General features: G+C 33.0%; 1 protein-coding gene and 1 pseudogene across 3 annotated transcripts; both read right to left on the bottom strand.

The window, feature by feature from the left end:
- Positions 1–40: 40 nt before the first annotated feature.
- LOC108976652 (sodium-coupled monocarboxylate transporter 1-like) lies at positions 41–7,609 on the bottom strand. 3 transcript variants are annotated; one of them, XM_018945887.1, is made up of 11 exons: positions 6,483–6,624; positions 6,106–6,420; positions 5,008–5,167; positions 3,939–4,056; positions 3,718–3,785; positions 3,457–3,608; positions 2,470–2,610; positions 2,291–2,399; positions 1,851–2,231; positions 1,619–1,776; positions 41–1,163 (listed from the first exon to the last, which is right to left on the bottom strand). In XM_018945887.1, the coding sequence occupies exons 2-11, from the start codon at positions 6,357–6,359 to the stop codon at positions 794–796; spliced, it is 1,911 nt and encodes a 636-aa protein (XP_018801432.1). In that variant the 5' UTR covers positions 6,360–6,420; positions 6,483–6,624; the 3' UTR covers positions 41–793. The 3 variants fall into 3 exon arrangements, with proteins under 3 accessions (XP_018801432.1, XP_018801433.1, XP_018801431.1); XM_018945888.1 differs by lacking the exons at positions 6,106–6,420; positions 6,483–6,624 and adding an exon at positions 7,302–7,609; XM_018945886.1 differs by having other exon boundaries at positions 6,106–6,624.
- A 3,224-nt stretch (positions 7,610–10,833) lies between these two features.
- Positions 10,834–13,754, bottom strand: part of LOC108976598 — a 3,821-nt pseudogene continuing 900 nt past the window's right edge.

Genomic DNA, 13,754 nt, shown 5'->3' with positions numbered 1-13,754 from the left:
AAAAAAAAAAAAAAAAAAAAACCACCAGCAAAACAGCAAATTTAATTGTCGTATGGGATTTGGTATAATCTATTTTTTCGTAAACATTTTTAGCCGAAGTGAGAAAACAAAGTTCGTCAAAACTACTAAGCCGTAACAACTACAACAAAAAAACAACTAAATTTAGCTTAGCTGTAAACAAACGTATCACTTAAGATATCTGTACAATTTAATTATACATATACAATATACACATTTCTTTCTTTTGTAAATAAAGAGTTTAAATATACAAAGGAGAAAAAGACAAAGGAATTTTATTTAAATTTTGTATTTTTTTTTGGGAACAACTTCCCAATTAGGCATATGTAGCTTAAATAGTTGATAAGTAAATTTAGAGCCTCTGTATGTATATGAAATCACGCTGAAGAAGTGAGGATACGTAGCTAATATCAGCATTCAGAAATTACAGTCCGTGAAGAGTGTTTTTCGGCATAGTAACCTTGTTTAGGGCAGAGAGAATAATCTGATTAAATTTGCCTATCCGATTTTCATCTCATTAATAACATTAGCGTGTACACGACTGATGTATGGATCGCAAATAAAGTTGCTCAAAATTTTATCATTATGAAATCCAAATATATACAATATATAGCAGTTGTAAATATGTATTCACAGAGTGGATGCTTATCTACTATCCTTTTTTAAGTTCTGACTTTAGGCTACTAAAAAGTACTTTTAATTCGATATCATTTTACTTGAAATAGCAGAGTAAAATATTTAACATTAAAACGACAATTAATTATACTAGTTAATTTTATTTATTGCTATTTTCGAATTTTTCTGGCATCGGAATTGTTGTACCGCCATTGGTTTCCTTTTCCTCTGCTGTACCGGGTGTTTTCAGCGGGTACTCTTCCATTTCCAAAGGCCTACTTACTTTTAAGAAACGCTGTACGAATGGCGCGAAGAGATGTGGATTAATTTTATCGGCTTCATCTCGCCGCCAAATATAGCTTAGTGGAATGGCCAACAGCCAGACAAGTAAAACTCCAATAACTTTGTACCAATAAAAGGAAATTTCGTATATAGAAAATTCACGATTACTACCAAAAGCTGTTGTGACCTTTGGCTCTTCCACTTCTTGTGCGAGCATATGTAAGTTAACGGCGTTCGTAGTGTTCGAGCTGAAAAAAAACAAAAAGCCTTAAAGAGAACATTTTTTTTTTATCAAAGAAATCAAGAATATAACAGAGGTATAAGCGAAGTGATCGGTTTAGTTTAAAAATCGGTAGACCTTGTGCGCCAATTTGTTTTCATATTTTGCTCTTGATATTCCATAATTATTGTAGTTTAGCGTAGATAATTGTAGTGAGATATCCATATTTTATATATAAATGAGTATAATAAAATCTTCAGGTACTTAGCAATCTATCAGTTATGAAAATTTTTTTTTTTTTTTGTTAAAGGAACAAAATATTAACACTAGGTTCTTAAGATATATATAATATATCAAGCAAACCAGTCGAGAGGTAGTGCCAGAAACGGTAAGATCTTTGAATACTAATAGAAGATTTTTAAAGAAGTGACCGTACTAATCATGTACATAAATCTGTGATTTTATGATTGAAAGTCAACTTACATAGATTTAGTCAAGACTTGTAAATTGTGTGCTGCACATCCTTCAATGTTTGACGGTAGCGGAGTATAACGAATGGCACCTTCCTTAGCACGCATCTGTCCATTAATAATAATCCAAAACATGCTTAAAATACTGAAAATAATTGAAGCCACGGCCACCTTTTCCAATACAAAGAAACACAATCAATTAATTTACAATAAGATTTCATGATTGAAAAAAATCTTCTACACACCTTGCCGTTAGTGCGGGGTACAAGCATGCCCAGTAAAAAAACACCTACCACAGAGCCGGTATTGATACCGGTAATAGTTATTACCAGTTGTAGTATGGAATCGAAACGTTCCACCATCATACCACCAACCACACAATAGCAACCCATAGCGATAATAATGAGCTTCATTATGAAATTGGCACGCTCTTCTGTGTGGTGTTTCTTCATGTGGGGCTTAATGTAATCGAAATACATCACACCGGCCAGGGAGTTTAACATGGCGGACATGGAGCTGAGTGCGGCGCTGAAGACGCAAGATATGAATAAACCAGGCATACCAATTAGATGACCTATGATATCTTGCACAAAGAACGGCACCATTTTATCAGGTTTATTCACCAACTAAATATCAAACCAGAGTATGTACTACATAAATTTGTTTTAGTAAAGTTTAATCTTACCCCTGCTTTGATGGGATCACAGTCATGATAGTAAGAATACATCACAATGCCAATAAAAATATTTATGGTCATTATGACTAAGAAACCAAGGCAACTTAACCAGAGCGCTCTGTATGGTAAATATATATGAAGTGCAAACCGTTAGTTGTTGTCTATTCTTAGTATAAAGTTAAGCTTACTTTTGAGCATGCTTTAAGGAAGGCAGTGAGACGATACGTTGCACACAGCTCTGATTTAGACCCACATGACCAGTCCACATCATAACGCCACATATCATTGAATTCCACACCGTGATACGCACGCGTGGATCGATAGAAAAACTACGAGAAAGATAATATCAGTATCAATAATTTGGTATATAAGTGAGGAAAAAACCATAAAAAAAATAAAAGAAATCTACTATTGCCGAGTTGGTGCTTATAAAAGGAAAATAGACAATGCAAATTTCGGAGTTCATATCTGTAAAACGGAAAAGTATTCCATAAACTTCATCAGTGGTTGTTCGGACCTTTAATTGGACGGATAACTTAACATAAAATGAAAGCACAAATAGGAAGATGATAGATATAGTGACTTCTAGAGTTATATACCCCTAAATGAAAAATTTCTTTAAAATACACAATTTTTATTTGGATTTTTCTAAGTTTGTGTGAAGTTTAATCTCAAATTATCAGTGTTTGGTAAAAAGTCGGTAACAATCATGCTAGAATGTGACGGCGTATTCCGGACTTTTGATACGAGTCTACATTGACTCGCTTCATAACCAAAACATTAACTAAAATTAGTTGTTTTGATTCAGAAGAGATCCCCTGATATCTTTTTTTTAATTTTTCGATGTTATCATCATTAACATAGGTGGCTGGGCCACTTGTATAAGTCAAGTTTTCGATGACTTCACGACCTTCAGTGAATGCTTTGTGTCATTCAAACGTACCTGTACGTACTCGTACGGTTCGTGACAAAGTTAACTTCCGAAACAATTAAATTGATTCAATAGGATTAGCATATTCAAACCAAGCTTGATTTAATCGTAATTCGGCATAAATTTTTAAAGCACTTTTATCTACATCATGTAGAAAAAGATTAAAAGTCACCAATATACAGTAGGGATTTGAGCAAACTCGTAGTAATCCGAACAATTTATTACACATTTTGTATTTACTCACTTCAAATCCAAACGTCCACCTTCAGAAGCATATTCAAAAACTTTACTCAATCCTCCGGTCTTTATGGTGCCCATGATCCCCACCAGTATCACAGATGAAAGCATAATGCCGCCCTGCAGCACATCGGTCCACACAACCGCTTTGATGCCACCCTATACAACAAAGAGAAATGTCAAAGCCAATGTTTCATGACAAAGACATGAGACATTGTGAATTAACTAATTCCTCTTAATTAAATATGAAACAATTGTATTTACTTACTAACATTGTGTAGAAAACACAAATCGAGCATACCACACCATTGACTGCGTGTATATTCAAGCCAGTCACTGTAATGGAAAATAAGTTATATATTTGTTGTGCGAAATAAAGGTTGTGTCCATATTGTATTTTTTTTATTCTTAGCTTTCGCTTAGAATTACTTATACGCAGAGTATTCAAGTAAGCTAGAACTATTTTGTTTATTTATCTTTGTTTTATACCTTGTGCAAAGGCCAATGCGGGAATGAATATAATCACTGGTAAGAGCAGAAAAGCATTCAAGATAAATGTGCTCGTGACCAGCTGTCGGGTGCGTTTGTTGTAACGCTTCTCCAAATACTGAAAAAGTTAACGGATATGGAAAAAGTTAACAACAGTTTCATTGCCAGAGTGAAAAAGATAATTTAAAAATAGTAGCTAAGAATATTAAGATTAAGATAATTGGTTTTATAGTATGTTAAGTTATGCTGTAGATTACGAATCAAAATGAACAGAAATATATTTATTTATATATTTATACATGATATTAGTACTTGGGAAAGCATTGAACGATATATTGGTAGTCGAAAAAGTCTTTTCGTATTTCTAATCAAACTTCAACTTAGTTTCTTTTATATTTATACTAATAAATAAATTAGTACCATTTTGGTCGACCATTCGCTAGAGACATTATTCCATCAGTGTAAATCGAAATTTTGAAATTTCCAGAACGAAAGCGTGCGAAGCACTGTTGTGTTACACGAACTGATACAGCATCGTCTCCGTAAACCTCACAAATTTTATTGGTGGCTTGCGTGGCATTCTTCGCTTTTTTATAAAAAAGTTTCAAAATATAGCTTATTTCTTCATAAATTTTACTCATTTTTGAACAACTGTAACTTCTCACCTTTCCAACACTTTATGGTATGACACACTGTGATTGGTAGCATTGGATATATGCGACTGCAACGACACCTACTGACAAAATTAACAAAATACGAAAAGACTTTTTCGACTACCAATATGTATGCATATGGTTTTTGGCTAGCGAATTTTATGGATCGATCAATTTTAAATACCTTTCCTATGTTTGAGCTTTCTATCGCTAAGGTATCTGAAAAGTTTACGTAGTTCAAACGGCTTTTTGAGAGGAGGATGAGAATTTAATTTTTTTAATTTTTTATCACAAATTTAAATCGGATCGGTAGAGAAGTAGACAATATATCAAGTTTCAAAGAATAATAGGCGACATTATAGAATTTCATGCTTTTTTTTTTTTTAAATGAAAAAATTTACCACATATTTTATTACCTCATAACAGTTGAAAATGTTGTTTTCATARAAGACTGGAATAATAACGTAGCACAGCAATGGAGCCACGAAACCCATGGATACCATGATAAAGAAGTGATTGATACCAAAGGAATAGCTCTCGGCAGGAACTGATGTTATGGATAGGGCTGATAACTGGCTGGAAAAATAGAGTACCATATAAATAGTTAAAAAATACACAGACAAAGTATATATAAAAAAAATAATATTATTTTGTAATTCAGTAATAATTGAATGACTAATTGGGTTTGGTTTATGGATTTGGAATCATTAAACAATACCTTCAGTGTAAAAAGTCAGATGCAACCGAAAAATTCCATSAGTAGTAAATCTTCGTGATATTAAGTACCTTTTCGCATGCCCACTTAAAAATCTAAAATTCATTCAGAGAACGTAGAACATGTGCTGAGTTCTCTGGTGKAACAGAGCCATTCTTTAGACGAATAGCTGTCGATGTGCAAAATTCGAGTTCTRTGTGCCAAACTTACAGATTACTTAGAGAGTATCAGCGATTAAGGTTTTTGGCATATTAATAAAAGGAGAAATATGAATTATTAGTGTGTTATTTTTTATCTAATGTCAATATTATCCGTCTAGGAGCAAGAAAGCTTCATAGAACAGCAGCATTGTAAAACTAGCTAAATAGCGCACAAACTCTCACTTTATTTGAATCAAATTTTGTTAAGCGAAACTTTATTAAGGGTGTCAGTTGGTCACCCTGTTCGATACACCCGTCGCCCCGTTATACAACTTTTTAGGGAGTACCAATAATCAGTGACTTATGGCATTAGATCTGCTAAAACTGATCAGTTGAAAATATATTTACGACCGAACATGCCGAAAAAAGAGGTATAAAATTTTTCCAACAGTATGGAGCTCATAAGACACAGTCACGTTATAAATATGTCCGATTCTCTGCACAAACACTGAATGTCTTTGAATCATAATTTCATTGAATTGTCTGTACATGCTTTGAAATACAAGTTATAGAWTATAAACCAGTTTTAGATTCAACAGTTTTTTCTCTCTTAAATATTTCACGAATTTAATTTCTTCAACAGCACATTTGAAACTCACCTTGCTATTAAAGATATAGCAATTGGTATGATTTTCATACGCTTKCCCCCCATAAGATACTCATCCGTTGTATTTTTGGACTTTGAAAAGAAACCAAAGTATATACCAACTGCGGCAGAAGCGGCCAACATCAAACTGAAGACAACATAATCTACGCCACCGAAAGTGAAAATTCGTCCAGACGGCAGAGAAGCAGCGGTTGTGACTGCCATGCCCTTCGTAGTCTCAACAGCAATAGTAGTGGTGGTAGACATTTTTATCCTTGCTTTATTTTACATACATAAATATTTCACTTCACACTATGGAGTGAACCGCCTTGAAGAAAAGGAAAAGTCAGTAAATTCAAAGTCCTTAAAATACACTTTTCTCATTCCCACTTGGTATTTTATGTATTTATGTACTTTCATTAAAATTGGCACTACCGAGCGTACTTTTAGCCGTTACGGTGCGATTTAAACGCAAGCAAATTAAGTGTGTGGCTTTTCCTTAAATACTTGACACATTTGTAGCTTATCTTGTTGGGAAGAATTCTTATCACAATWTTTACGAGTACTAAATCTGTATACAAATTAAATGAGTGTGAGAAGGTCTTTTTAGGCAAAGCTTTAAACTAACATACTACATATTTRTAAATCAAGAATATGCAAAAGTGCTACTCATTTAACAACTAGAGGCAATTTAGCATACACATAAGCACGTACGTATAGTAAAGTTTTCATATGTGTGTGTAATATAAATGYTATCATATCACAACGCAATATCTTTCTTATGAATTAAATTGTGGACTCGTGCAATATGATTTCATCTTAATTCCGTTTTACGAGTGTATATGTGTGCGTTCCTTCTGATATGATAGCGTCCTCAGCTACTTTATCAATAATCTCCTTTTTCTTTAATATTTTATTATTGTATTTTTGTAAATTATTCGCATATCGCTTTATTACTATGAGCAAAAAATAGTAAGACTTTGTTCATAAYTTTAAAAATCTTAATTTATTCATTAAAGTCTATGTCGTCCCCCTCAAAGTGTACTCCTTGGTATGAATACACTTGTGCCAACGTATTTTCCAATATTCGAAACAGTTGTTAAAGTTAATTTAAGAATAAATTTAATTATATTGTAAAAAAAATTATGTTTGTTAGTCGAAATATGTTTCGTAAATATACTTTTTTTTAGTAAACGACTTCACACCCACCTTGCTACAAGTGAAAACGCAATAGGAATTGTTTTCATTCGTTTACCGCCGAGCAAATATTCCTCGGTATTATCCGCACCATGTCCGAAAAAGCCGAAATAGATACCAATAATTAACGAAATACCTAACAGCAACACGAAAACGGCATAATCGACGGTGCCAAAACTAAAGTTCTTAAACTGATGAATAGCAGCACCTAATGTGTTAATTTCGACGGGCATCGCGGCAGGACTAATGCTTTTCTTTTGAGGGCGTTATTCCGTTTTTTGTGAATTTCTAATAAACCGAGTTTACTTGCACCATGGAGGTGCTTTTAGTTAATGAATAATTTTACTTTCGTAATTTAATTATAAAACCTTTATGGTACAAATCAATTATACTAAAACTTGAATTTGGTCATTTGACTTGTAAAGTTATTTGTAAATAATTTTTCAATTGAGATAATACCGTATCGCGGAATTGTAAATGCTACACATGTGCGTACATGTGTTATCATACGAACATATGAACATATTGACGGACAATCATTACAACTAACGGACCACTTAAGCGCTGTATTTGACTTTGTTTAAGGGGGGTACCTTTAGTACCGTCAAAAATGTAATTTTTTCCAATTTTATTATGGAAGAATAAAAACAGATCACATCCAATTTTTTTGCATATATATAAAGAGGTATTATTAAACTACAAAATAGAAATTATTTTATGTAAAAAAAAATAATTTCGGAAATATTAATGATCCCGTTGATTGACAATTTGACTGTGTGCATAGTTTTGCAAACATTGTTCAGTAATTTAGGGCTCCATCGCGGACAAACAACGTGACACGTGATTTTTATATATATAGATATAGTAGGTTATTACATTTCATGTGAGACAAAATAATCTGAAGAAACGTAGTAAAATTCAATAAGTTTTCATGTGTGTTGCACAAGGGATCGTGACTCTCAGAAAAAGCACTGATATTCGCGATTTTTTTAAATTTTGAAATCAATTAACGGTCCGGTATTTTTTATAAATAAATACATTCATGATGAATACAAAACTATTTTTAATGTTTATTTATTGCGTGCATAACAATTAAATAAATTTTTGAAACGACAAAAAACAGGTTCAATCGTGGACACCGCCATAGAAGTCTTTGTTTTTTTTTAAATTTGACAAAATGACAGCGGTTTGAATAAAAAGCATCGAATTTGGCTCTTTTTTCGACAGTTTTTCGTAGAAAAAATAGGAAGATTTCAAAAACAAAAAAAAAAGGTTCCGTAGCGCGATAGAGAATTGCTTTAAACGTGTTCTCTCCAAATTGGAACTAGATATCTTCAAAAGATTGTCTGACTCCGTTCCCCACCCTACTTACTTTCTACAAGACACACTGTAGCGACCGCAATAATAATCGATTTTTCGAAAATCTCACATGGAGACAATCCCTTAAAATTCTTTTAATTGCTGTGGCAGCATACCCTTTTATAGTCCAATGTAGTTGTTACCTAAATGTAACTTATTCAGGTTCCCTTCATTTCATACATTATTTTTGATCAAGTTTGCTTAATGTTTGTCAATTGAAACAGTTTCTATTTTTGTTAAATTATTCGCATGTCACTTTTTATACTAGTATGAGTAAAAAATAGTAACACTTTGTTCATAACAGTTGTCGGCCCATACTTACGGCCTCTTTTTACATATAACTTCGCGCAAACGACGCATAACACTCAAAAAGTACTTCTTGTTTAGAGTTTGATCGGTCGTTGGAAATTCGAAGTGCACCATACCTCAATAATCGAAGAAAACTCTCAAAAAAACCTTGATTTCAACCTGTTTTGATTTGGGTTTTTCAGCTTCGGCTCACATTTGCCACAATATTCGGCCTATTGATCGTCTGTTTTCGGATCGTAAGAATCCGGATCCGGAATCGGATCGTCGCCAGTAATAATACGTTTCATGACATGCTGGTAGTTACACAGACGTAACCCGACACTTTTTTTCGAAAAAACTTAGAGATTTTGGAACCAATCGTGCTTTCATCTTTCAAAATGTTTTCACACCAATTCTTTCATTTTATTGACGTGTTGATCATTATTGATCCTGATCATCATCTTGGACGTGGTTGATCGTCAACGCGTTCTCGATTCTTTTTGAAAAATTTGTATCAATCAAAAACTCTTGCTTGCGTCAAAAAATTACCACCGAGGCCGTATTCCAACATTCTGAATGTTTCGACACCACAAAACTGATTTCATAAGTACTTGGTTGAATAATTTCACAAATTGTAATAATCGCCGAATGCACTTTATGTACTTCATAAAGACAAGTGTATACTAAACAGTAATGATTATATTGATGTGACACACCAACATAGAAAAAAAATATTTCGACGAATGAGTTTTTGCGCGAAATTTTAATTAAAAAGTCATACTATTTTTTGCCCGCAGTAGTATGTAAATAAATAATTATGTTTGCAAGTCATTCTATTGCATAATTTTTTTTCAATTCAACCGTTTTATATTCCTTTAATTTTTATTTGGTTTAATATCGTTCTTAAGGGTTAATTGCAACACAAGATAAGCAGCGGGGTGATAGATATCCTGTACCCCGAAATAAATTTGAAAAAGTGATATTGAAGAAGTAAAGAAACTGGATGTGAGCGTTATTATCTGTATTTTAAAAGTAACACATACAAATGTATGTTTATATACTTGTAATCAAAAATGTAGATAAACACATACGATGTTAAAGATTATCACACCACTAGGCACTTTGCTGAATCCTATAAATAGTTGTACATATTTATTTAATGCCAATAAAATGCTAAATTATGCTGATGCATCGTGAATGAAGTTTCTTAACCCATTTGGAGATATTACAATACATGAATTTATTAAGCGTGTGTTTGATGTTTAGAGTTTTTAATAGGTAAACAATAGGGTGCGTAAAAAACGAGTATTATTTTTTCGTTTTGTACTTTGAAAAATAGGTTCTTAGATACCTTTACGAAAGTATCTCCAAGTAAGAGCTCTTGAATGTAACGTGAAGGTCCTATTCTATTGTTTTCTTATTATCAGATAGAAAAGTGCAAGTCTTGATTCCAATTACTTGAAAAAATATCACGTTTCATTTATTTTGTAGGAAATTGAAAGGATTTAATGATCTTTTCGTAATCCGAAGCGTTTAAAAGTTATTGATGGCTGTCGTTTAGTTATTTTCAGGCAAATTTTCTTCTTATGAATTTTAAAACTCAAGGAAAAAAGATTTAAATACATATATATATTTGTTTTTAACCCACCCTAGTATAAATATACGTGCGTGATCATACCTTAAAAGAGAAATAATCCTTGATTGCTAGTCAAAATTTTTTTAATATAATTCATAAATTTAACTAGAGGAAAATATCTGACAATTACACAAAGAATTACGATTATAAGATAGTTAGTTTGATCAGTTGTTGCTTCATAACCGAACTAGCCATTTTTTGTACTCCTATATTTTCTTACTGATGTTTGACCATAGGCGTCTCGTTGTTTTGAAACTCGTCTTAAGTGTTAATGAAAAATATTTCATTAGTATTTGCTGCAGAACAATTTTCCACCGAGGAAGGTAAAGCACTATATTTTAGACGTCCTTGTGCACCAACAACAATTACCACCATCGATGTCATGATTAAGAGCACCGACCAGAAGGCAGCCGTGTTTAGGAAAATGTATATTATACATATGTTTTATTAAGATTAGAGAAAAGAGGATATTTCCAACTCACTTTGGCGTGTGCATGCCATACCAACATACCCAACAGATAAACTCTAAAAACCAAACCCAATGTTATGAAGCTAATTGAATATATCACCTGTAGTATTGAAGAGAATTTCTCCGCTATAACGCCGGCAATAATACTGTATACACCACGGGCACAAATAAATATGCGCATAATGAGATTAGCTCTGTTCTCAGTGTGCTTTACACGTGGTTTGATGTAATCTAAATATTATATACGCCACCAGCTAGAGCATTCAAGCTAGCGGACATGGTACTTAATGCTGCACTGAAGACACTGGAGATAAAAATGCCCGACTAGCCCTTGAGATGACCGGCTATCCTGTACAAAGAACATCATTTTATCCGGTTTCTGCACAAAACCAATGGTGAGCGGATCGCAGTCGTATAATAGTGCATTCATGGCTAAAGTAGTAAAATGCATATATGGAAATGTTTAAAGTCAAAAATACGTATTATCACTCAATTATGTCAACAACACAATTTAGTCCCATTATTGCTAAGCCACCAAACCAAAAAGGATCAACGAACGTTTTACATTACCTAATGATGGTAGCGCAACAATTCGCTATACACAGCTTTGATTTAAACCCACATTGGCCGTCCACGAAAACAAGCCACTAATGGTAGTACATATTCCAAAAGGTGATACGACCTCTGGCATCAAAAGTGAAGCTGAAGCGTTGGATGATATAAGATTTGAATTAGTTGCAAAATAAATTAATAAGTTATATTATTATTTATTATATTTTATTGTCATTATTATTTATAGAGTTTAGTTTCTGGTGAAATCGCTCTCCTTTGTTTGTCATTGCATTATATTTGGCTTATATGTATATAACAGTTAATAATGACGAGACTAGTTGAAATTCGAACAGAACTTTTGTGAAGCATCCACCGTGTCTGGCCAGTACTTAGGTGACTCTCCTTTCTCAATATGATTTGATGTGGAGCTCTCACGGTTTAGGGAAGTTGGCTTCCAGCTGTCTCCATATACATAAGTATAGCAAATACCGTGTCTGACCTGTACTTAGGTGACTTCTACGTCGGGATGTGATATCATTTGAAACTGAACAATTTTTTCGAAGATTTCATTCGACAATAACCCATAACTCATGTAAACAAAGGGTTTGGACTAAATGTAGTCAAAAAATCATTGACCTCCTAAAATTTCAACAAAGGGATCATTCATTTCTGTTAAAGTAAACAAGAGAATTAATTTATTTGCATAAAATTAAGCGTGTACTGGGAAATCGTTAGGTTCAGTACAAGGGATAGAATAATGTGTGGAGCATTCCAACGATATATTCAAGCCAAAGCTTGCTTTCTATATGCTTTCTTCTTCATAGAATTTAAACTGGCGGTATATATCAACCAGACGTGGTGATGCTACGGTACGATTTTATCTTTTATAAAATTATATGAAGGCTTCAGAAGAGAATTATAATATTTTATGTAATGTAAAATAATACAATTGTATTGTCTAATTAAACAATGTGGAATCTCTGATATTTCTCCTTAAAATATGACAAATTTAATCTTATTCAACATTGATTACTTTCCTAAATCCGCCAACTTTCTATGCTCCTAGGAAATAGAAGAGCGCCACGAATCCAATAATATTGCACCCTGGACCACATCAGTCCATACTACAACTTTGATTACACTCTTTTTTGTAAAAAAGTAAAGGATTAATAAACAAATGAAAATTAAAGAAAGTATACAAGTTGTTTCAATTTGCTAAGATAGCATTACTCTATTTACGTATGTAAGAACACATAATGTAATAATTATAAAAAAAATGTTCAGTGTAAATTCACAGACAAACTATATTTACAGAACAAATATAAACAAAAATACGCAAAACAAACACAGTACACGCGATTAACAATTATTGCCCCAACTGACTAGACTGACTAGACATATACATAGAGTACATACGTATATTTTAAATATATAGATAATTAAGATTATTATTATACTAAGGTATATATATATAATATGTTTCAGATTAAGAGAAAAGTAAAATCAGAGAGTTTTTGTTGTGGTAGCCATAAACTTAAAATAATTTTGAGGAATAGAAATACTCTGTGCCCAAAAAATAAAGTGACATTTGAATTTAAACTGTGCGCGTCGAAGGATTTTTAGAATTTTTTTTTTAGGTTGGTAGTACTGTCAGTCACATTTATGTCAAATTTCATGTCAAAATATTCATTAGTGTTTGAGATACGTGTCGTTTTGAGAGCAGCTAAAAGTGAGTTTTTCGTTTTTTGCGATGTCGAAATTTGTTGAGCAAAGAATTTGCATTAAATTTTGTTTACGGAATCAATTTTCTCCTGCGAATACCTTGAGAATGATGCAGAAAGCCTTTGGTGATGAGGCTATGCCGAAAAAAAATGTTTACAAGTGGTATAGTGAGTTCCAAGCCGGCCGTGAACGTGTCGAAGACGAAGATCGTCCAGGACGACCATCAACCTCAACCTACGAAGCTCACGTTCAACATATCAAAGATTTGGTGTTGAAAAGCCATCGATTAACAATTAGAGACCTTGCTGATGAAGTTGACATATCGAATAATAACGCTATTTTGAATTCCATCTGATGCCTTCTATGTATAATATATACATTAGGGACCAATGATGATAGCGGAATAAAACTTTACACAAATACGGTATTTGAGCTGAGG

Source organism: Bactrocera latifrons, unplaced genomic scaffold (assembly GCF_001853355.1).
Source record: "Bactrocera latifrons isolate USDA-ARS-PBARC rearing strain unplaced genomic scaffold, ASM185335v1 scaffold_79, whole genome shotgun sequence".
Taxonomy (NCBI): Eukaryota; Metazoa; Arthropoda; class Insecta; order Diptera; family Tephritidae; genus Bactrocera; species Bactrocera latifrons.
This window is presented reverse-complemented; position numbering and strand designations above follow the sequence as displayed.